The 25,051-nt window shown below is 44.5% G+C and overlaps 1 protein-coding gene and 1 long non-coding RNA gene across 2 annotated transcripts; both read right to left on the bottom strand.

The window, feature by feature from the left end:
* Positions 1-837: 837 nt before the first annotated feature.
* LOC106010114 (uncharacterized) lies at positions 838-5,783 on the bottom strand. The gene is made up of 3 exons (XR_001184052.3): positions 5,616-5,783; positions 4,988-5,045; positions 838-1,019 (listed from the first exon to the last, which is right to left on the bottom strand). It is a non-coding gene; the product is annotated as an uncharacterized LOC106010114 (long non-coding RNA).
* A 3,151-nt stretch (positions 5,784-8,934) lies between these two features.
* Positions 8,935-17,030, bottom strand: LOC101710709 (glutathione S-transferase Mu 4-like). The gene is given in 9 exon segments (XM_087212641.1): positions 8,935-9,036; positions 11,891-12,004; positions 13,754-13,850; positions 13,929-14,038; positions 15,006-15,079; positions 15,158-15,260; positions 16,029-16,093; positions 16,488-16,554; positions 16,776-17,030. Coding segments are annotated over 9 exon segments (768 nt in total). The 5' UTR covers positions 16,812-17,030.
* Between the last annotated feature and the right edge of the window lie 8,021 nt (positions 17,031-25,051).

Here is a 25,051-nt window from a genome sequence, read left to right as displayed (position 1 = left end):
CAAAGTATCAAAGGTACCCCCACTACAACATACTCCCACTGCTAAGAGATTGTCCTGCTGACCAGCGTAGGGGCTGTGAATGCAGTGGGCACAGCTGGAGTGTGAGCTAGGGTGGAAGATCAGGGCTCCAAGGCAAGACAGGAGGGTGTCCAGAGGGGACACTTGAGGACTCCACACAGGACCATCCCCAGGCCAGGGCAAGACCTCCAGCTGTCAAGGTCCCTGGATTCTGACCTATCCTGGTTCCTGACCCATATCTGGCCGTGGTAGGAGAGGGGTACTCAAATGTTCCATGGAGTCATTGTCTCATCTGGGACCCATGGTACAACCTCCAAAAGAACATCCTATCAGTAGCTCTGTCCTTGCTTCTTTTTTTTTTTTCAAATTACTTAATTTAATTAATTCAGTTATTTTATTTTTTTGAAGAAAAACATTGGTACATTTTAGATATATATATATAATGAGAACACTCATCGTTGGGAATTTGCACCTGTGCATGATATATCCTGCCTCTTTTTTTTCTTCCCCCTCTCCCTATATATAAAAAATTTGTTTCCATTTTTTCCTTCTATTTTCACCTTTTTTCTTGTCCCTTCTTTCCTTTTCCCCTCCTCCCTCCCTTGTTCCCCTTCCCATTTGAGCATTTTCTTCCCATTTCCTGATAGCCACTGTTTCTCTGGTATGAGAAACTGAAAGTGGAAATAAGGACTAAAATGTACCATCTCTGCTTCTGTATGTAACTTGTCATATGGTTGTATACGGTATATATACAAGGTGTGGTTGAAAATGTATTAGAGTAAAAGATACATTGTCATTATTTTTCTTCAAAATACTCACCTTCACTTCAAGCACACTTATTCTATGATTCTTGTCACTTTCTGAAGCAGTTCTAGAAGTTCTTTTTCATGTCTTTTGTTCTGCTGTCTTGGCTGCCTTCATGTTCTTAACAGATTCAAAATGTTTACTTATCATTTTCATTTTGCATTTGAAGAAGAGCCAGAATTCACATGGTGCCAGATCTAGTGAAGAAGGTGAACAAAGACACACCTTAATGTTTTTACAAGTCTGCCTTCTGGTTGGATGACAATTAGCAGCAACATATACCATATTTTTTATCACATCTTATAAAGATACAAAAGAGGCCTTCCGAAACCACTTGAGAGAGTGACAAGAATGATGATTTAAGTATGTTTGAGTGAGGGGGAATGTTTCAAGAGGGATTGATGGTAATGTGTCTTTTACTTTAATAAGTTTTTTAATTTAAGCATTAACTGTATATTTTGATTACCCCTTTTAACTACTTTCTACTACCTATTTTATATACCCCAAGGCCAAGGGTGCTTCAGCCTGTCTTGATTTTTTATCTTGAGGAGTAACTCATCCCTTCATTCCTGAAGGAGCTGGGTCATTTTTCATCCTGCCTCAATTAGGTTATAGGAGTTTCTCATTGACCTTCATAACAAGGCACAGTCATACAAGGTGATATCCTACGGGATCTCCTACAGTTCAAACATACTCCTCTTTATCTCTGTTGTTTAAGAGTAGTCCAATTTTCCCCTGGTAAATTGGAACAAATCTGGATCAGTCACCCCTACCAACACCATAACTCCCTTCTTAGCCTACTGACTCAGAGCCAGGAGGAGCCCAAAATGCCTAGGGGGATCTTAACTTCCATTTCAATGGAATCATTGTTGTGCCCCCTGGTAGAAGCACACATGCCCCAATCTCTGTGGAACTAAGACTTCTAGCCCAGCACAGTGTAAATTTGTAGGAACAAGGAGTAGAAATTCTGCTAGTGGGTCACTATGGGTTTGTCACAGCTCAGAGAAATAATACTATATGCAGCTGCTTATTCAGAGCACATAGACTTCTGAAGAACACTGCAAGGTATTGGCAGCTAGCTGGCACTGTAACTGCATCATTAAAAGCCCTTCCAACACCTCAAGCCAGCTGCTTCAGGATGCTGAGGGACATGGTAGGACCAGTGCTGCACTTCTCTGGCTATGAAGCAAATTTCTTGGTCAAAAGCAATGCTGTGTGAAATACCATGATAACCCATAAACATTCTATTAAGTCCAAAGATGGTAGTTTTGGCAGAAACATTACATGGATGGAAGGCAAGTTCGTACCCAGAATAAGTATCTATTCCAGTAAGGACAAAGTGCTGCCCCTTCACTGATGAAAGTGGTCCAATATAATCAACCTGTCCCTGGGACACTGGCGAATAAGTCCAGGGAATGGTGCCATTTTGGAGGCTCAGTGTTGGTCTATACTATTGGTAAACTGAAGACTCAGCAGTGGCTGCAGTTGATGATCTGGCTGGCTGGTCAGGAACTTGGAAGGAATATGATTGAAAATTTGTTGAGAAAGACACTTGGGGAAAGCTAGGTGATGTGGTACACCCCTGAAATTCCAGCTAGTAGGAGGCCAAGGCAGGAATATCCCAAGTTCAAGCCCAGCTCGGGCAACATACCTAGATGCTATTTTAAAATTTAAAAAATAATAAAAAGCTGGTAATGTAGCTCGGTGGTGGGTTCAATGCCAAGTACTGCAACAACAAAAATGACATTTGGGAAAGAGGTATGTAGACAGACTTCTTTAAATGAGTGAAAGATGTGAAGATACATGTGTTCCATGCAAATTTTACCTCAGCAGAAGACCACTGTCATAATCAAGTGGAAGCCAGATGCACATCTGTAATCCCAGCACTCTGGGAGGCTGAGACAGGAGGATTGTGGGTTTGAGCTCCATCTCCTTACTTAACAATTTAGGAGGACTCTGCCTCAAAAGTTTAATAATTAATTAATCTTTTAAGGGCTGGAGATGTAACTCTATGGGGAGGTTCTGACTCCAATCCCCAGTACTGCAAAATAATCGTTATCATCACATAGTGAATAAGATGACCTATTTGTGGGTAGCAGTCAACTTGTTTTCTTAGCCACCCTTGTCATTTCCTCATGGCTTATGAACAAAGTGGCCACGGTGCCAGGCTATGCATGGACTCAGCATCATGGACTTCCACTGACAAAGGCTGAAATAGCTAAACCCACTGCTTAGTGCAAACAGGTGGGTAAAACACAAAGATAACAAAACATATGTTCAAAGAAAATAAGATCTGAATGAAATAATAATGCATAATAAAGGCAAATAGTAACAGGAAAAGACAGTGAGGTCTCAGAAATTGGGTGAATGAAATTTCAAAGCTTTCCCAATATATTACATAAATTGACATAATGTACACACAACAATGGCATGAAAGATCCAGCCTGAGAAGAAAATATAGTGAGGATGACTATAAATCCCTGTCCCTTCTGTCCCTGAATCCAAAATCAACCATGGCTGATTCTAGATAGTTTTGTTCTAACTCCTTCATACTCATACATAGCAGCCATAAAGATTCGGGGAGGGGAGGGGGAAGGGGAGGTGGGGAGGGAGGTGGATGGAGGAAAAGGGCAATGTGAGCACAGTAGACAGCTGAGGAATACAGAAGTGACTTGTACTCATTTTGCAAATTTTCTCAGTCTTATATTAAAATAAAAAGTGGGAAAGAAAATAAGTACATTTATCACATGTTCCAGAACATGCCTACATATATTACTAGTTGAAATAAAAGTTTTATTAAAAATTTTCATCTGGCTTGCATGAGTACCATTCTGCATTATTAATTATTTAATTATTCTTCTACTCTACTGTTAAAAATGAGATTCTCCATCCAATACACTGATCTGAAACAGAAGGCAATTTTGGCCCCCTGGGGATATTTGGCAATGGTCACAACTGGGAATTGCTATTGGCATCGCCTAGGCAGAAGTTAGGTCTGCCACTAAACACCTGCAATGTACATCCCTGCTACCCTGCCCACACACACAACAAAGAACTATTTGTCCAAACTGGCAGTCGGGCACAAGTTAAAAACCCTACTTTATGATCCACAAGAGGGTCAAAAGCTACAATTGGAAAAACAGTGCCCTAGAAAAACTGGCTAGCAGGAAGGAGACTGGAGCAGATATTAGCTCTCCTGGAAACTAGTGGGTGAGGTGGGTGCTGCAGAGGGGGCCTAGAAACAATCTTACCTTGAGGGTAGCCCCTGTGGCATCAGGGTGCAGAATAGAAATGATAAAAAGAGAATTAAGCAGAGAATCGGGTAACCAGGTGGAGACTCTGGGCAGCCCTGTCTTCCAGGGTACGGGGTATGGAGGGGTGTGACTGTGGTAGCCAAGTGGCTGGCCTCCCAAACAGTCAGTACCCCGTTCTAGGCCTAGGCAGTCTGAGCCTAGCCCCTGTGTGGTAATTCTTCAAGAGCTTCTGAGGTAGGGCCAGACAGGAGGAACAGAACTTCTTTTTGAAAGGTATGAACCATAACTGAGAAGAGTGTACCCCAAACTTCAAGTGACCTCCAAATGACAATGACCTGACTAGAGCCACCTCTGTATTTAATACCACTATTGGAAAAGCCAGAATGGAATATATAAGCACCTAACGCTTGCTATTGTGATAGAAATCGGTGGTGGAAATCAACACAGCATCAGCTCCTTTCCCACTGCTTGGCCACCCTTAAAAGCCTCCCATACACCCTCATGGACATGAAATCAGCAAAATATACAGACAAACAAGTGATGTGCCTTCAGAAGTCCTTAAAATATTGACACTGAACAGGGAAATTTACCAGGAGGAAGGGAGATATCTTAACTTCCAAAGATGCTTAACCTCCATTCTTCTTGGAACTGTATTTTAAAGTATCTCTGCCAGTTCATTTCAAATAGAAATAGCCTCCCATTAAATGTATATGTCCTAGTATGTTATGTTATGTTATTCACTGATTGTGATCAATTTGTGTATTTATTTATATTGTGTACTGGTCAGGGTTCTCCAAGAAACAGAATCTATAGAAAGTATAGACATTTTTATGGATATATATATATATATATATGATTTACCATGGGGATTGACTCACAGAACATAGAGGTGGAAGAATCCCATAATCTACCTTCTGTAATTAGGAGAAGTCAGGAAGCCTCCAGTGTACAGAGACCAAGTCAGCTGGCCTGAGGAGATACAGAGTAGACATTAAGGGATGTTGGGGGAAGTCCCGGACGAAAGCCAGATAACAAGGAGTGCAGTGTAGATGATGGGCATCCCTCCCATGAGGAGAACAAATTCACCCTTCCTCTGAATTTTAGTCCCAGTGGGGTCCTGTCCATTGGATGATGTCTAACCCCAGTGGTGAGGGTGGATCTTCTTTAATGAGTCCACTGACTCAACTGCTCACCTCCTCTAGAAACAGCCTCACACATGCACCCCGACAAAATCTCTTACCAGCTATCTGGGGAGGCCTCAGTGAAGTCTATTTGACCCATAAAATTAAGCATCCCATTAGGTGATAGAAACCCAGAACACAACTACAACTCATTACATTATCCCTGCAGCAAATGGAGGTTTTGACTGCCACAGGCTCATCTATGAAGAGTTCTCTGGGAATTGACTAAATCACAGGCTGAGAATGGTTAAATAGAGAGAGAGCTGAACACAGGGAGATTCACAGACAGTAATCTGTCAAGTGAGAAGAGGCACAAACAGTAACAATTAACAAGTGTAAAAGTAGAAATTTAACTCACAGTTTCACAGAAGAGACGGTTAAACTAAGAAAGATGGTCCCAATGCTAGGCATGCATCAAGTCAGGAGAGGATGCCCTGAAGGTATCTGAGAAACTGAGTAGAGACAGGATCCTGGAGACCCAACAGATGTGATACACCGTACATGTGGAAAGCAAAAAGGATTCTGGCTTGCCCTGCTAGAGATTCCCACCCAGTGGGGCCCCTAGTCAGTGAGACACACAGCCCTGCCTCACCATGGAGTCCTCAGTGACACTGCAGGAATGAATGAGAGGTACAGGCCTACATAAAGGGTCCTTTATTCTCTAGAGAACTTCCCGGTGCTGCCTGCTCTGAGGGTGTCAGAAATGGAACCAAGAAGGCTAAAACCCCTTCCCAGCCCTCCAGAATCCCTATGAACCCAGCCACCTCCAGACCAGTCCTTTGGTAGTATCAGTGACAGCTGACGAATTGAGTGAAAGAGAGAATATGACAGAACAGTGTGGATTGGGCTTGGCTGCTGTCTGGCAGAGCTGAAACAGGGACCTCACTGAGGACCAGGACTGCATACGAGGCACCGTGGTGCTGGGGAGCATGAAGCTGTGCTACACAGAGAGGGATCCAGTCATGCTCCTCAAAGCAGACACAAGTACTGATGGTCAGGATGGTCAGCTTGGCTTTAATGCAGGGCACAGCAATGTTAGGAAGGAGACTCTGGTGATTTTTGGAGGAGGCTAAGACGTTTTAATAGTATGATTGAGAAGCACCTTATGCAGAAAAAAATAAGGGCTATTATTAAGAAGAAAAGGCAAAAGTACACTAAGTTCATTCCAGGGTCCAGGGATGTAGTTCAGTGGCATTGTGCCTGCCTGGCAAGCTCAAGGTCCTGAGTTCAATCCCTGGTACTGGGGGGGAAAAAAGTTAATTCCAGAACTGCAGGAATCTGGCTCCCTGATTCTCCAGGTCCCTGGGTAGGAGACAATGTCCTGGCTCCTCATTGCCACCTCCTACCCTCTCAAGGCCCTACTGGATGTCCCACATGGCCAGTGTAGGGAACACAAGTCCTGGGAGAAAACAGCTAGACTTCAGGTAGTTACAGATCATCGGCCTGCCAGTGGGCAATGGAAAGCAGGAGGCTGGGTGTGCAGCTCCTTCGGAGTTTGAAAAGGTATACTCAAGGTACACATTAGGACCCTGATAAGAATCTTTTCACATGGACTCAGGTCACAGTCTGCTTAGGTCCCAGCTCTGGTAGGAAACTATTCAATTTCCTTTAACCAGTGTGTACCTTATAAGGGTGACTGCTTAGGAGACTCTGCACTTTATACCATACCCTCTAGAAATTATAACAGAGGATTAGAAAATTCACGCAAAAGCCCCGGAATACTAATTCTGTGTTCACCTGTTATCAAGAAGGGAGGTAAAGTGACTTCCTCATGCTCACAAAGCTAGTAAGTGGGACAAGGCTGGATGCAGCCTGGCTCTGTCTCTCCAACTCTGCACTCTCTCTGCTGCACTTGTCTTCTTCTCCCTACAGGAGACCCCATCACTCCCTCCCTGCACAGATATTCTTTTATACAAGGAACTTCCTTCAGGCCTGTGTTTGCATACAGAGGAGGGATCTAACTCGAAGGTCCAGAACATGTCAGTGCAGGTTGAAAGAGAGCCCCATCACACCCAGGGAGCCAGCAAATCCTGTGTGAAAAGGGACAGGGCACGGGAGGGCCCACAAAGAAAGGCTGAGCAGTGTCCTCATCAGTCCTTCGGAAGCTGACAGTCTAAGTTCACTAAGTGGTACTGTAGGGAAAGTTGGGGGACAGTCAAGGAAAAGTAAGAGCCTTAGTGAGGTTTCTGGCAAATCCTGACTAGAAGGAGTTAAACCCTTTGCTAGAGAGAACAACCAAGAGAAGCACAGAGAACTGATAAGCAGCCTGGCCCCACCTGGTGCCAGGGGCCCAGTTTGCTTTTCTCCATTGCTTTTTCTCTACTTAAGTACAAAGGAGACAAAGGGGGGAGGGGCTGGGTTATAGAAAACTCACTGAGTATATAAAATATATACTCACCCCTGCACCTGTGCATATGTATTTCACCATGTCGCTGCACTAAATGTACACGTATCACTTTACTAATTGCTAACTTGACCTTGTATGTGAGGCTTATCGTAAGTTTTAGAGGTAGCACCTGGGCAGGACAAAGAAGGGCTAGATGAGCTTGCCCAAGAATTTGCACATAGGCAACGGAGCAGGTCAGTGGCCAAATCAGGGTTCTCAGAGCCTGAAACACCCCCATCAAATTGTAACAAATTTCAGAAAAGCAAGTCTTTTTTCCCCAAATAATAAAAGGTGCTAAGAACAAAGACCCTCGCCCACCAGCTCCGGGCTCCCTTCCTTGCTCCAACAAGGTAACTGTCTATCTCCTCACTGCTCTCCTCTTTCCAATAAAATGATTTTGTTCCTCCTTTTAAACTTACATCTCTAATTTTTATTTATGTAAGTTTACAACTCCTGGATAAAATTTACCCTTACAAGACACGACCGTACCTGAGTGCAGTATCATTGTGCCTCAAACTACTTCATCTGTAGGCATACGACCCTCAGTTGAGCCCATACCAGGACAGAGAGAACACAGATAACTTCAAGGGGTCCAAAGAGATTTGCCACTGCCTGTACCCAACAAGCCAGGCCCAAGTGGCCCCAGACTACAGCTTTCACCTCCTTTCCTCTCAACAGTCTATCGGCTCTGGCACAATCCCCACGGCTACTCTGCCTGGACCAGAAACAGAGCTGATGAGAACTAGCTGAGACAGAGTGCATAACTTGCCAGAGTGGGAAAAGAAAGCAAATTCCAGGCTGAAAACCCTGTTGCACTAAAGTCTCCAATTCCCAAACATCTAATAAAGTAGGCACATTGGGGTTGAATAAGTAGATACTGGTTGAACCATGATTAGCTGGGAAGTGAGGTCCAGGCTGTACTTCCCAGCAGGCAGGTGGCACCATTGTCATCATCTGGGGTGCTCATGGGTCAACAGGTTTCAAAGGAGAGGTGAAGTTTCCAGGTGTCAGATGCAGCCATGGCTGCAGCAGAGTTCTCAGTTCCCCAGAGTGCTGCTGAGTTGCTAAGAGACAGCCTCGGCTGTCATGTTAACAGCCAGGCCAAAATGTGGGAGAAACGGCTGCTTGATTGACGGCTCCCACCTTTTCAGGGAAAGTGGCAGACCTGAAGTTGTGACTACCGCTGCCTCCCACAGTTTGGAGGCACTGTGGCCATGCTGATCATGGCTCAACAGGGTTTGGAACAGCAGGGATAACAGCAGTGGCGGACTCAGCCCCAGTCTTTATTCTGTCAGGCCCCATCCTCAGGTGTTCCTCGGGGAGGAAGAGGCAGCACCCACCAGGGTAGGTGCAGGGCCAGGACACACTCTGTGGCCATCAGCCAAGCCTGCACCTGTCAGGGCCACAGGGACAGACATGGGCCTACAGGCCGGCTGGTGGGGTAACCTCAGAGGCTGTGGAAAGACTCCAGAGCCAACCTTTACCCTCCTGGGTCACACTTGGGGCAGCCTAGTCGTCAGGTAAGGGAGAGGGGTGTGGCAGCAGTCAGATGGGTAAGACCACCCTGTCTTTCCAGTGTCAAAGAAAAAGGGGATAGTGTTTCTCAGAAAGGGTTGGGCCTCACTGTTTTGTCTCAACAGAAATCATACTAGTGGAAGTAAGATGGAATCTCCTTGTAGATTTTTGGGTTTCACTTTGTTTGTGATACTTGGGACAGAACCCAGGTGCACTATACATTGAGCTGTATCTCCAGCCTATTTATTGTTTAATTTTGAAACAAGAATCACTACATTTCCCAGGTGGGACTCAAACTTGCAATCCTCCTGCCTCAGCCTCCCTCAGTGCTGAGGGTACAGGAGTGCTCCACAGCACCCAGCTTCCTAGAACTTTTGATGTAAGTATCTCTGAAGACTGATGACGTTGAGCAGTTTTTCATGTGCTTATCAGCCACTTGTGTATCTTCTCTAAAGAAATGTTTGTTCATGTCCTTCATCCAGGTTTCAAACATTTATTTAGTTTTCTCTTTGTTGCAGTGGCCTGTTTTTGGAAATAAAGTTCTACTGGGGCAGCACCCCGCCCAGTCATTATATACAGTCTATCACTCCTTCCTCACCACTAGGACAGAGTTGAGGAATTACAAGAGACCATGCAGCCTGCAAACTCTATGGAAAATGTTTGCTGACCTCTGTTCAAGATCCCTATCTCTTGTAGTCTGGTTTAATATTTTTATTCTCTCTACATAACTTTTATCTGCATCACTACTATTACTACCTTTTTCCTTTTTATTTTTACCTCATCTGTCTTCAAGTTAAAATTTAACAAATTTGGTCTTTAAAATTTTTTATCTTACCCATAAATTTCGTAAACTCTGAGCTTCCCTGAACTTTCATCGTATCAGTTTTTGGCTTTTGAATTAATCATTTATTTCAGTGACCTTGAACATCCTACCCATTGCTCCCTTGTTTTTTAACTGCAGGGGTACCTGTAGGCAGTGACCATAGGGATGCATGCAGTCCGAAGATCAATCCTGTTGTCATACAGGGTTTGGCACAGCCTATTCAAGGCCACAATCCATGATCTTGCTGCCATCCCAGAAATTGCTGCCTTGTAGCCAAGCAAAGCAAGCCTGTGCATCTCAGGTCATGTTTTTCCAAGGGCAGCTGGAACCTCTTAACTGATAGAGAGACCCAGAGAGAGAGAGAGAGAGAGAGAGAGAGAGAGAGGGTGCTATTGGCTTAGATTCCACTCCAATACTCACCTATATAAAATCTTCTACACCATATTCTGGACCTCCTTGGACTTACATAACTATTCTCAGAGCACTAAGTCCCAACACTGACTGGATAGGATCTTTCCAAGGCTTCCCTGGAAGTTTGAAGTTTACAAATTTCGTGAACATTGACCTATGCCAGGCACTGTCATACATGCCAGAGATAAAATGTCCACCACATCCTGGATTCTCCTCTTGATGAACTTATAATTAAGTTGTGTAAAAAAAAGTACAGTACCTGAGCTGGGGATTTAGCTCAGTGGCACCGTGCCTGCCTTGCAAGTGCAAGGTCCCAAGTTCAATCTCTGGTACTGAGGAAAAAAAAAAAGTTCGATCCCCGGTACCAATAGCAATGTAGTAGATATGTTTATAGGGAAGTGTCCTACACACACAGAAGAAGGATGTCCAGATCAGGGAAAGCTTCAGAGAGAAGGTAACTGTTATGGCTTAAGTCTAGATGTCTCCCCAAAGCCTCATGTGGTCATAGGTGGGGCTTTGCAGAGGTGGCTGGGTCGAGAGTGTGTGACGCTGAGATTAAGTGTTTGATGCTAAGATCAAAGGTGTGTGATTACTAAAGTAGGCCACTGTCTGGTTTGCCATAGTTCTGGGTAGGATTCAGGGTGTCCCACCAAGGGTGTGAGTGCGACTCTCCCTAAGGACAGGTAGCCTGGATAGAATATAGAAGACAGAAAGAGGGTCGTCACTTATTGCTTGTTGCTTGCTGCTTTTGCTGTCTTCTGCCATGAACTGTTTCTCCTCTGTGATGCCCCTCTGCCATGCCACCCTGCCTTGGAGCCAGCCAATTAACGTTGGGTTTCAAGTATTTTGTCTCAGCAACAAAAGTAACTAAGACAGTGACAGAAGGGGTCTACCTGTGGACTACTCAGCCCCTTCCCAGCAGCCCACACCTCTCTGAAGCATGACACACGGCTGCACATGGCCTGTGGCAGCACTGCACACTGCCACATGAATGAGGACACCTGGCTTGGAAGGAGCACCCCACTGTAGGGATCCCAGGGTGAGCAACAGAGGGATATGGATAGGGACAGCAGTGACGTTAATGACCTCGTACCCTGCCTGACCAAGCAGAGCCCCATACGCATCCACATCCACCCAGCCCTTGCTGTGGACAAGGAACAAAGAACACCCCAACACCTCAACAGGGCGGTCCTGAGAGCTGGGAGCCATAAGACAGGACACAGAGCAAGTGTGGGTCAGACTTCACTGGGGATCGGGCAGGGCTGGGGCAGCTGCCACACTGGAGAACAGGCCTGCACACCAGGCAGTACTGGTCATTCAAGTCAGGGATCTCACCGGGGCACAGGGTTGCCCACCAAGCAAAACTAGTCTTCTAGACTGGGGCATGCCCAAGCTCCAAGGAGAGGGTTCCAACCCAGCTCCTCAGAGAAGACACAGTCACCAACAGGCAAGATGGTCAGGCTGGGCCTTGGCAGTAAGAAGAGAATGAGCTCCTCACTCCCATCTCCTGCCCTTTCAATGCCCTACTTGTTGCCCCACATGCCATCTTTGTATATAAAGGTGTTGGGAGGAAGCAGCTGGACTTCATGTAGGCAGAGATCTCCTTAAAGCCCTGCAAGTAGGAGAAACAAAGCACGAGCTCACAGTCTGCTGTGGTAGAGAGAGGTTAAATGACTCTCATGTTCACACCGCTAAGAAGTGGGACAGGTCTAGATGCAGCCTGCTCTTTCTCTCCATTTCTGTGCTTTCTCTGCTGTACCCACCTCCTGCTGTCCCCACAGAAGGACCTGTCATTCCCTTTCTGCACAAACTGTCTTTTTCACAGGCAGGCTCTTTCTTACCTGAGTTTGCACACAGAGAAGGGACCTAATAGGACAAAAGGACAGTTTGGAACTGATCCCAGATCTCCCCAAGTGACCCAGCAAAACCTGGATGAAAGTGTATAGACAAAGCCCAGAAAGCACATGCAGCCCTTACTCAATGCCCTGAAACAGAAAGCCCAAATTTCTCCACCTGGTACCTGAACCCAATCTCACTGTGGACCTACCTACCACACCTCCAGCACTGATAAAGAAGGCTACGTGGCATGAAATTCAGGTGTGCAGTGGGCCTTCTGAAAAGGAGAGTACCTCCCCAGATCATTTCTAAAGGGTTCAATGTCATCCTGGGCTTTCTGCACCCAAGGGATCAAGGCCACACTGGCCTCAGGCTGCAGCCCTCAGCTCTGCCCTGCCCTTCCTGCCACTCCGTGGTCAAGCCAGGTCTTCCATAATCCCTATGCCACACACCCTGGATCAGAACCACAGCTGATGGAAACTAGCTGAGAAACACTTCGCTAGACAGGAAGGGGAAAGAAAGAAGATTCCAGGCTGAAAAACCTGCTGCACTAAAATCTCAAATTCCCAAATCTCTAATAAAGTAGGCTTTGTAGGTTACAAAGAAGTGGACTCTGGGGGACGCATAATCAGCTACAAAGTGAGGTCCAGGCTATGCTCCTCAGCACCTCGGGAGTGGTGGGCACACCTCAGTCTGGCATGCCTGCTGTTTTCTGCTACACTCAGTCCCAGGATAGTGGGGGGGGGGAGGGTGATCACTACATGTGTCCCTGGGCCTAACTGAGCCTCATATAGAGAAGACCAGTGAAAATGAGGGTAGGATTCCATTACACAAAGGGAACACTTGAGATCTTAGAGAGGAGAAGGAAAATGTTAAAAGGGTAGAAACAGGACAACTGCTACCCAAAAATTCAACATAAAATCCTCCCACAGGGGTACTCCAATGAGTACTTAATCCAGCAACAACTATAACCTGGGGTTTTAGTGCTTCTCCATTCTGGGATCTGATTGAGCAAAGAACTCTGAAAGTCAAGTGTCATGTTGTCTGTGTCTTGATTTTTCACATCATCTAGCCTCGCCCCTGCCCTCCTAATGCCAGCTGTACACACACTCCTCACATGTTCTCTCGCTTTCCAGAGTGCTGAGCTTGAAATCCAAGCAGCACAAGGGCCTCGGGCTTTTCCTTTGGGCACAAAGCAGAGAGAGTCACTGCCCACTGCCCTTAGAAGGCAGATGCCAACAGGGAGCTAGTGCAGCCTGAACTGGTGCTGGGACCCTGAGCAAATGATGTACTCTCTACAGTCTCCGTTCCCTTATCTGTGCAATGGGGCCAGTAATTCTACCAGCCTTAAAGGAATGTTGTAATGATAAATTTCACACAATGGCTGTAAGACATGAGCGTAGGTCCTGGCACAAATCCAGTGCTCAATAAATGCTCATTTCAGCTCAAGCACTAAGAAAGCATCATGAAAGAGAGAAGGGAAGGAAAGTTGACAGCCAAGAGTTAGGAGGATGAGAGGCATCACCTCAAAGCGAGCAATGAAGTCCTTCAGGTTCGGGAAGGCCTCTAGACACTTGGGGTCAAACACACAGTGCAGGTCAAGGATATCATAAGCGAGGAATCCACAAAGGTGATCTGCACAGAGCCAAGAACGAGTGTGCTAAAAATTCTGTAACCTGGAAAGAATGACAACTTTCAATTCTTTCCATTTTACCTTGTCACCAACGAACCATTGCTGTTTTCCCAGGAACTCAGAGAAGAGCTTCATTTTTCCAGGGAGTTGTTCCAGGAAGTCTGGCCTCAGTCTCTCCTAAAGCAGAAAACAGTAGTCACCACTCTCAGACACAAGCTCTTTGGCAGAGAGGCCAAGCCTTGCTCGTTCTATGCATGGCCCCAGCTGGCCAGGGTTGAGGAGCTATCTTCCCTGAGACCAGAACTGGGTCAGTGGCCAGGTTTTGATTTCATGTATCAGAGTCTATTAGACTCCTACTTGGTACCTGACCCCATCCTTCTGAGAGAAAGACATGGTACACTATCACCACTCATGTCCAAACTCCCTTCTATGGGTATAAGATATGAGTGCCCTGAGCACTTGGCAGGCTTTGGACTCAGATGTTATATAGAATTTTTTAAAAAGGAATAAGTGCAAAAAAAACCCTAGGAAATAAGATGATAGTTCTTCCTGGTAGGTTCCAGAAGAACAGAATACATATTTTAGGGTTTTTTTCTATCAAGCTGAGGAGTATTTGAGACAGAAAGGATGGAGAGGAACAGAGGTGCCCTGGATGACCCTGAGCTATTAAGATAACTTGCTGATTCATGCTTGTGGGAAGGGAAAGCACCACGAAACAAGTGGGCAAAGGTTGGAACCCAAAGGTTCCATGACAGCCCTTCACCTTGTGCTTCTTTTTCTCATAGGCTCAGTATGTGCACTTATGAGTAGGCAGATGGCATGGAACAGGTGGGAGAAGGCCCAATCCAGAGGTAAAAGTTGGAGGATACTGTGAACACAGACTACACTCTGTGGAAACTGAATGTCCACCATGGGGAGTCTGGACTATACCCTAAGATTGGTGGGAATTGACTAAGAGGATTCACTGAATACAGTTTGGTATTATGAGGAACACTGGTGGCAGCATAGGGGATGATTTGGAATGTACACAGCTTGAAGGAGTTCAAAATAGAAATAAGGGACCACACGGATGGGAATCCAAGAGTCCTAATTCATAATCTCAATACTACTGGGCCCAGCCCAGTGCGGGCAAGAGATGACTCACAAAGTCTGGGCTATAGCAAATTGTGGCCAGCTGAAAAATGTCCACATGAATCTTCTCCTCTTCTGTCTCCCCATCTGCAGCCCACACAACAGAGACTCCCCCTCAGCATCTCACCCAGCCATGCCCAGAGAGATGGCCATGTGCCTCCACACCCAGCCACCAGCCCTACTCATACATGTTGTGCTTTTAGGCAATGTAGCGCAGGATGGCATTGCTCTGGGTGAGCTTGTGGGTCCTATCAATTAAGAAGGGCAGCTGCATGGACAACCAGGAAAAGTCAGTTGGGAAACCAGGTCCCAGCATCCCTTCCCTGAGTTACGGCAGACACGACACACTCAGTGCGTCTGCCCGTGGCAAGCCCTGCGTACATATGCTATAGAATGAACAAATGAACTCAGACACTGAACAGGGAACGTGTTTCTCTGCAGTTAAAGCCAGACTTACTGGCGAAAAAGTTTTCCCCCGTTCCCTCAATGTGTCTGGGCTTCTGGACACTTCTTCTCAAGCATCTCAGGAACTTTCTTTGTTCTCAGTTTTATTACTTTTATTGCCGCCAAATGTAAATGGGATGTGGCTCTGTGCTGAGCTTGCTGTCTGTACTATCTGATAACCGGTGAATTTGCTGGGCCCAGATGACTTGTGCTATATGTAACCAATGCAAAGTGCTCGACTCCTGCAAGCCAGCCCCTCTCCTGAGAGTATAACCTGCCCTGCTCAACCCCAAACGGGGGGCGGGGGGGGAAGGGTCCAGTCTCTTTGTGAAGTCCCAGACTGACCCGCTGGCATTAAAAACAAAACTGTACACTTTGCCTCCTAAACTTCTGGGAACATCTTCCATTCTCCTGGACTAGCTGTCTGTATGTTCTGGCTGGCACTTTGCCACCACCATCCTAGAAAGACAGGGCAGACATGAAGAAGGAGGGTAGCTGAGCAGGAGCACTAATTCTGAAACCTCTAAGCAAGGAAAGGAGACAAGGTAGGAATGACTTTACTTTCCCCAAACCACCCTATTCCCTCACCTACATTGGGAAAGTCCAGGCCCAGCTTGAACTTCACATTCAGCCACTGGCTTCTGTCACAGTCGGGAGCTTTGGTGAAGATGAAGCGAAAATATGGTACTCTCCCAAGGAGTCAGGGGCTAGAACCTGAGACAGTGGATCTAGAATCTTAGCCACTGAGTCTGCTACAAGGTAAAGTGTGCTTGTAAGTGTGCTGTGGACCCAACAGGACTATGGCTTACAAAAGGTTTAGAAAAGTGCTAAGGAGGATCTGACCCATCTACAGACAGAGAGGAATGGACGCTCCACTCTTGGTGTCTGCCCTTCGTTGACAAAACTGCAACTTCAGAGAGATTTCTGAAAGGGGCAGGCTCTAGGGCCAGCTGGAAGAGTCTGCTAAGGTGAGCAACAGGTGGCCAGGGCATGGGCTGCTGGGCACCAATCATCAGGATGGGCAGGGGTCTGAGCAGGAAGGTGCCATTACCATCCCCCATGGGGTATCTCTTCTCCTCGTAGCGGGTGTCTGTGTCTTCCAGATGGAGGGATCCTGACTGTGAGACATCTCCTTCAAGTGAGCCCCCCACCCTCCTCCTAACAATCTCACAGGCAACCGCGCGCACACACACAAACAAGTTTGCACATCTGTGAGCTCCTGGGCGCTAACAGGACAGGCAGAGGCCTCCAGAAAGTCTGAAAAGGATTCATCTGCTTTATCCCGCCCCTACCCCGGCTGCCAGGCTGTTCCAGCCCTGCGCCTTCCTCCCTCGCTCACCCCGCGGATGTCCCAATAACCCCGCGTCACGGGCATGGTCCTCGTGCTGTGGACTGAGCCAATTGCTCTCAGCAGAGCTGGGGTGTGACTTTGTCCTGGCAGCCTGCGAGGCTGGGCGAGGCCTGGCGAACAGTCCCACTCAGTCCAACACCCCCAGAGGACCTCACTCCCGGAGGCCCGAACTGCTGAGTTCCCACCCAACCGAACGGACACAGAAAGAATCTGCCCGGCCCGGCCCCGCCCCCGGCCCCTGGATTCCTCTGGGGGCTGGGCGGGAGGCTGCGGCCGAAAGGCGAAAGAGAGGCTCTTGGCCGCCTCTCCCCTCCTCGCCGTGCTCAGCCAGGTTGTAGAGTACTTGTGGATTGTGGGACGTCCAGGCTGGTCCGGGTTAAGGCCGTAAGGGGTGCCCCCAGCCAGGGACTTTTAACCCTGTCTTCGTCCCTCTTAAGTCCTCCAAGTGAGACGGTCCTCGGGGCTCTGCTGATTGCTGAGGTTCCGAGATGCAGGGGTTTGGTTGGGCCTGGCAGATAGCAGCTCCTGTTGCAAGAGCTCCTCGCACCCCTTTCCTGTATCTGTCAGCTAACGGGGTTAGCCAGTTCCTTCACTGGTGAACGTCAGCGCCTGCTTACCCAGACCGCGGTGGTCAGTCGCTAAGGGTGGCCTGTTGATGGCACTGAGAGATGCTATAAACACCAGGTGTGTGAGGCCGCTCCGGTATAATGTCGCATAGTGTTTTACAGTAAGTTTTTTATATAAATAGAAAAATAACAATAGAAAATGTAGTAAACATATAAACCAATAGTGGAGTCACTTATCATTATTAATTATTATGTACTGTACATAATTGTCTGTGCTATCCGCTTTTTTCCCCTGGTTTTGTTCTTTTTGAGATACGTCTCACTTTGTTGCCAACGCTGGTCTTGAACTGCTGGGTTCGTGATCCTCCTGGCTCAGCTTCCCAAGTAACTGGAACTACAGGCATGGACCCGAGTTAACTAATGTACTACCCTTTTGTACAGCTGGCACCATAGGAGATTTGCCCACCCTTCCAGCACCACAATTACGTGAGTGGTGTGTCACGCTATGACATTAGGAAGGCTACAGCATCACTAAATGATAGGAATTCTCTAGCACTATTGTAATCTATGGAACCACCTCTGTATGTGGAGTTTGTCTTTCACCAAAATGTAGGTGTCATGTGACTATACTTAACAGTTCTCATCATACAGTAAGAGTTTATCATTCTCAGTTTTCTATTCTCGATCTTGGAAAGAAAATTTTTCTTTCTTAAATCTAACAATTAGAATAACTGAAAGATATAACAGATACTGTTATATTAATATTTATTTGGTTACTCTTTTATTGAAAAAACAGTTGCTGAATTCCACCACACACTAGACACTATGAATGAGCCAGTCCCCAAGAAGACTATTAAAAAATAGAGAAGTCAGGTGGGAATTATAGGGCAAAGTTTTTGAAAATATGGGACACTTTCTAGTGTCTTTATACACTGAGAGGAAAAGAGGTTGAGTGCAAGCAAAGGCGACCATGCGGGTGTTAAGAGAAAACTTTAGACAAATTAATTCTAGCAGAGTTTGAGGAAAGACTAATTCAGGCAGTACTTAGAACCAGGACAGATTCAGAGTGGCCCTCAACCCCTATGACACCCCAGGATTGTGGGAAGACAGTATTTATAGACAGGAAAAGGAAATGGCATGCGAAACCAACTTGACTGGGTACAGCACAGTATTTCCTTTAAATTCCTTTTTTTTTGCTGTACCAGGGCTTGAACTCAGGACCTTGCTCTTGTGAGGCAGGCACGGTGCCACTGAGCTAAACCCCCAGCCCCTACTTTTAATGGGCGTGGTCTTGTCAGCCAGCAACCTGTGATTGACTGAACCTGGGCTACTGAGATTCAGCTACTTCTTACAAGAATATACTCCTTAGATTGCAGTTTGTTTACAAACCAAGGTAGATTGTAGTTTGCTATGTTTGGAGACAAATTTTTTCTTTCAATACATTTTTAAAATACATTTGTTTAGGGCTGGGTATTTAGCTCAGTGGTTCCACTGCCTGCCTTGCAAGCACAAGGTCCTGAGTTCTATCCCTGGTACCAAAAAAAAAAAAAAAAAACCCCAAATACATTTGTTTATAAATATAAAAACATACATACTTTTCCCCCTAACAATACTGTGATAACAACTTTAAAAATAGCTAGAATATGCTGGGTACCAACCATGCTCTTCCTTTTTTTTCATTAACTTTATTGGTACATTTTAGGTATACAATATGATAACATTCATCATTGAGAATTTGTACCTTTACATGATATGTCTTGGTTCTTTTTTTTTTCCCCATTCCTCTGCCCTTCCTTCAACCCTTCCACCCCTCCCTAGTTACAAAGACTTTGTTTCCGTCTTTCCTTTTCTCATATTTTTTCCCTTCTTTCCTTTCCTTTCCCCTACCCCTCTCACTTCCCCTTCCCCTTTGCCCCTTTTCTTCCTATTTCACATTATCTATTATACATTTTGATCCTCATTTACACTTTCACATCAGAGAAACTATTTGGTGTTTACACGTGTGTCCTATTTATTTCACTTAAGAATATGGCCTCAATGACCATGCCATTACTCTAAAAATATATTTTACCTTCCTACAGAGTGTTGCCATCATGGAATTTAAACATTTTTTCCCTTTATTAGTACATGTTTGCAGTATATAATGATTTCATTCACTGGGGGGAGTTGGTACATGTATATAACACATCTTAATTCTTTTACTTCCCTCCTCTTTCCTCCCACCCTCCCCAGAACAAATTTAACACTGGCCAGAACAAGAGCTCTAAGAAGCTGGGAAGATGGGCCCCAGAGTACAGGGGAGAACAATTCTGCAGGTGGGTAAGGACTAGACCAGAAGGCCCTCAAAGGCAGGGTTCCTGGGGCCACAAGGCTCATCCCACAGGGTGACATGGGTTTCTCAAAGACAGCAGAGAATAGTCCAGATTAGGGAGACTGGGAAGTGATGCCCTCGATAATAAAGTGTGTTCTGAGATTGTTGGGTAGAATATTCTGCACATCTGTGGGATCTGATTAGTTTATTATATTGTTCAAGTGCTCTCTTTCCTTGCTTGTCTTCTGTCCATCTTCCCAAATACTGAGTGGGTTATTGATATCTGCCATTGCTATTGCAGAAGTATCTGTTTCTCCCTTTGAGCCTGCCAGTTTCAGCTGCATATATCATGTTGTTTTATCCCCACTGTGGGAGGTGTAGCCTGTATGAAAAGGCTCAGTTATCCCCTCCTGAAAGTTCTCCCAAATTACCTGTGCTTATATCATTTGGGAAGGCTCTGGGTATCCTTTTTACATAAATTTGACTATCTGCTCTTATGATAGTTTTAAACATCTGGAAATCTCTAACAGCCAACTGGAATCACAAGTTATCTGTTATCATGGAAGTGAGTCACATTTGTGTCCCTTTAGATGGATAAATTTAATTCCTTGAGTGGAGTTAAACAGTTCCTGCAAAGCAGGCTCAGATGTCTCTGACAGTAAATTGTGGCCACCAGAATAGCACTAAAATTAGTCCTAACTGATTGGCCTTGCTGATGGGATTGTAGTGATAGCAGGAGCATTAAAAGTTTTACAAGGTTGGAATTAATGATGTGAGGGACACCCAGTCACCACAAGGGACCTGTAAGGGAAGCTGCCTTCTGAAATTTTCAAAAGAGCAGCTATTAAATTTTTGCCAGCAAGGTCAAGTGAAGGCGACAGGTCTAGCAATTGTTAGATTCTGACCAGCAGCAATGGTCAGAATCTAACATAAAAGAACATTTGTTTTCTCTTAGATGGTAGATGGAGAATACAAGGAAGGATGTCGAAATAAAATGATGAAAGTAAGGGTGACAACATTGTAGAGGACTTAAAAGTGGAATAAAAAAGGAGGTACGATAGGTCAGAAAAAGAGTTGAATCCGAATCTTAATCTTGATCCAAAGTCTGGGGCAGAAGCCGTCTATCTCAGAACTCAGCATCTTCTGGAAGATTCCTAGGAACCTGGGTTTAAGATTTCTAATGGAATAGATGTCCAGTAGTCTGGAGGAAGGTTGTTTATCTTTTGAACTGAGATTTTAACCTACGAATTGATACTTTGGAATTCTGCTGCTCTCAGTTGTGAAGAGTTCCTGATAAAGTTCTTTTCATTGAGGCTCAAGGGGAGTTTTTCTCAAGTCACTTCCAGAACCCTGAGTCTCCTGTTGTGGATCATACACGGTGGTTTGGCATTGCATCTAGTATCTGTTGCTGACAAGCTGGAGGTATTATCGAGTAACTTGCATTTTGTAATCATACTTTGTGGTAATAGCATAGACTCTAAGATTGGAGGTGAAATTTTCAAACATGTGGATTGCCCCCTTATTAGGTCATAAGGAAATACTCTGTGGACCTTGGGGTGGGATTAATTTTGCACTCATTAAAGCTAATGGCAATATTGTAAGCCACAGGAATTTAAGAGAGTTTGTTCATTTTGGTTTTTCAATTCCACGAGTTCTCTTTCTCCTGAGGAATGTGGATGATAATGGGAAAGTTTTTGGAGTAAAAGACAAACTTTACAGAGTCCCTTAATAACAATAGCAGTAAAATGAGTGTCTGTGTCATTAATGGAGGGACAAATGGGAATTTTAAAGTTGAAAAACAAAAGTCAAATCAAAAACAATTTTTTTTCACAGCTAGAGCTACAGCTCCCCAGCAAAGCTTTAACCCACCCCAGGGGTTGGGGGGGGGGGCAAAATAATCAGAACAATTCTACAGTCCATTGCAGGAGGCCTTGTATAAAGTCCATTTAGAGATTAAAAGAGCTCTCAAGACATTGGATTTTGTCCATACCCTACATTTAGATCTACTAGAATCACACTGTTGGCAGTAGGACGTTTTAAAAACATCGTTGGTTGCCTGTGTAATTATCCGCCAGTATTGGTTTAATCTTGTCAATTTATTATTGCTATTATGAGTAATATCACGAAGCATTTTTGCTAAGGTCCATTTTAAATTATATGACATTATGAGTTAGCCATCCTGAACAAACAATGAGTATCCAGAATTTTCCAGCTTCTGAAATTTTCCACTTTTCTGCATTTTTGAATCAGGAGTTTCTCTGGGATAGTTAAAAATAGCCTCTTTGAACTCCTCCAAGGCTTCTCTTTTCTGTATGACTGTAGGACAATTATCTTGGTTAATACTGCTTTAGCATACTGATCAGCTAAGGCACCACTCTGAAGCTGTGTCTTTGTGTTTGAATAAATGTTCTTTCTCTTTTTATTATTGTTATTTCCTTAAGTAACAGCAAAGCAGCTATAACTTTTATTTTAACCTGTCATTCCGTTCTTATAGGTTTTTGTTAAGGTTAGAAAACTCTTCATCTCCAAAGCATTCCAGATTCACAGACTTCCCCAGAAGTACAGCTATTAAGAGTAGATACACTCACTCTGTTACTTTTTGTTTTTTGTTTTTGTTTTTGTTTGGTACTGGGGATCAAACGCAGGACCTTGCCGCTTTTGAGGCAGTGGGCGGAACCACTGAGCTAAATCCCCAGAACACTCTGTTACTTTTCAAACACCTGGCAAACTCAGGTGGTAACAATTAGTCATCAGAATTGATTTCATTTCTGGAGTGGTCTATATATTTTAAGGATGAATTTAGTCTGTGATAGCATTTTAAAATATGAATAAATAGAGCTGGAGATTTAGCTCAGTGGTGCCGTGCCTGCCTCACAAGTGCAAGGTCCTGAGTTCAATCCCCCGTACCACAAAAAAAAAAAAAAAACATGAATAAATAAAATTAGGTCAGGGCTATCCAAGGGAATTTCTATCAGAGTTATTAATGAGTACATAAAAAGCACTGAGAGTTAACAATAATTTGGTGAAAAAACTCTGCTAACCTGGGTATGAAATAACTGAGCCATGTCATGAGCAAGACCCAAAGTCTAGTTTTACTCCTTTGCATACTATTTTTGTATCAGATTGTAGTAAGAATCTGTTAATATCCTTGTGTTTGTATGTATGCAGGCATACACAGATACACAAATGGGTAATCCTTTAAAGCTTTTTTATTGTGCTGATAACACACATCATGAGATCAACCCTCTTATTAAAATTTTAAGTTCACCAGGCATGGTGGTACACGCCTGAAGTCCCAGAACTCAGGAGGTTGAGGCAGGAGGATTGCCTTGATGGCCAGCCAGGGCTACGTAGTGAGACCTTGCCTTGAAAAAAAAATTAAAACATCAAAATAATGAAAATAAAATTTTAAGTTCATAGTACAGTATTGTAAGCAGATCCCTAGACCTCTTACTCATCTTGGATAACTGAAATTTATACCCATTTCACAACAACTGCCCATTTCCTTCTCCCCCAACTCTCAGAAACCTTCATGCTATTTTATACTTCTATGAGTTTGCCGATTTTAGATACCATGTAAGTAGACTCATGCAAAATTTGTTCTTCTGTGGCTACTTAATTTTACTTAGCATAATGTCTTCCAGGTTCATTTGCTACAGATTGCAGAATTTTCTTCTTTGTTAAGGCTAAATAATATTTCATTATATGTTACATACCACATTTTCCTTATCCATTCATCCATTGATGAACACTTTAGGTTGTGTCCATGTTGTGGCTGTTGTGAATAATGCTGAATATGTAGTCCAAGTTAGCCTCAAACTCATGGCCATCCTCCTCCCTCAGCCTCCCAAGTGTTGGCATTACAGGCATGTGCTACCATGCCCAGCAGAAACTTTAGATACAGTAAGTTGACTTACTCAACTTTCGAATATTCAAGTTGTGAACTTTCATAGATACAAATGGACTTTGCATCAGGAATGTTTGTAGATGCAACAAATCGTGGAAGTACCTCACATGTCGCTGGACACTGTCACAGTTGTGCTACTGTGTGCTTACTGTACGGTGCGATAGTGCACAGTATCTAAGTGCTCAGTCAGAGCCCAGGATGTCCAGAAAAAGAGGAAAAGCTGCGATGATGTGGAGGGGACCTCTAGGAAGCGCAGAGCAATGTAGATTGTATAATTGTATCAAAGGCGAATAAGACTCACTTTGTCAGACTTACGAATGAATCTGACTTACGAACATTCTCCCGGAATGGAACTCGTTCATAAAGTCAGGGACTTACTGTAAACAGAAAATCATATGTTGTTCTGAACGCATACCCATACCTCTCTGTAATTACTGTGGCCTATACAATTAACCATCTACTCTATTATCTTTGATTAGTGTAACCAATCTTTTTTTTTTTCTCCAGACACAAGAGAACCCTGGGACCTGGGTGTGGTGGTGCACACCTGTCATCCTAGCTACTTGGACAGCTGAGGCAGGAGGATCACAAGTTTGAGCCCAGCTTGAGCAACTTAGTGAGACCCTGTCTCAAAAAATGCAAAAGGGCTAGGATGTAGCTCAGGGCTAGAGTGGTTGTCTGGCATGTACAAGGCCTTGACTTTAATCCTCAGTACTGAAAGAAAAAAAAAAAAAAAGAGCTCTACAGGAAGTTTAAAACCATCAAGATACATAAAAGTATAACTTTATTGTTATCTGCATTCGCCCTACTGTGCAATAATAGCATCCCAGAACTTCTTACTACTATCCACCTGTAACTTAGTCCTCCAGGATTTATCTCACCTATAAACATTTTGAGAAGACCAAACAAATACACATGCAATATCATCCAAAGGCAATTGCATATTTTGTTTGGTTTTTTTTTTTTATTTTGGTACTGGGAATCGAACTCAGGACCTTATGCTTGTGAGGCAGGCGGCGGAACCACTGAGCTAAATCCCCGGCCCGGCAATTGCATATTTTATTACTCTATTGCATATCAAAAAAATAAAGACAAATTAAAATTACATTTAATAACTAGTGTTTTTGTATCTGTTTTCCCCTTCTTAGGAACTGTTTTAGTTTCTGTCTTCCTGGATTCAGGGGGTCTTGCCCAGCAAGTCCCAGAGTGACCTGGTCACACAGGACCACTAGCCCTGCTCAGCTCCTGGCAGCCTCTCAGTCTAAACTGCACCCTCTTCAGGCCACACATCAACTCTCCATGTGTATCTACCCAGCTGTGGTGCTGATTTTAATCCTGAAAGATATGTTCCAAATACCATAATCCTGACACTGGAAATCCTGAAAGATCAAAATCCCTAAACCTTAAAATCCAGGAAAAATCACAATCTCAAAATACTAAAAATCCCAGATGTTGAAGTCGTGAAAGCCAGAATCCTGAA

Source organism: Heterocephalus glaber, unplaced genomic scaffold (genome assembly GCF_053883595.1).
Source record: "Heterocephalus glaber isolate CG9 unplaced genomic scaffold, H.glaber_assembly_v1.0 deba00001442, whole genome shotgun sequence".
Taxonomy (NCBI): Eukaryota; Metazoa; Chordata; class Mammalia; order Rodentia; family Bathyergidae; genus Heterocephalus; species Heterocephalus glaber.
This window is presented reverse-complemented; position numbering and strand designations above follow the sequence as displayed.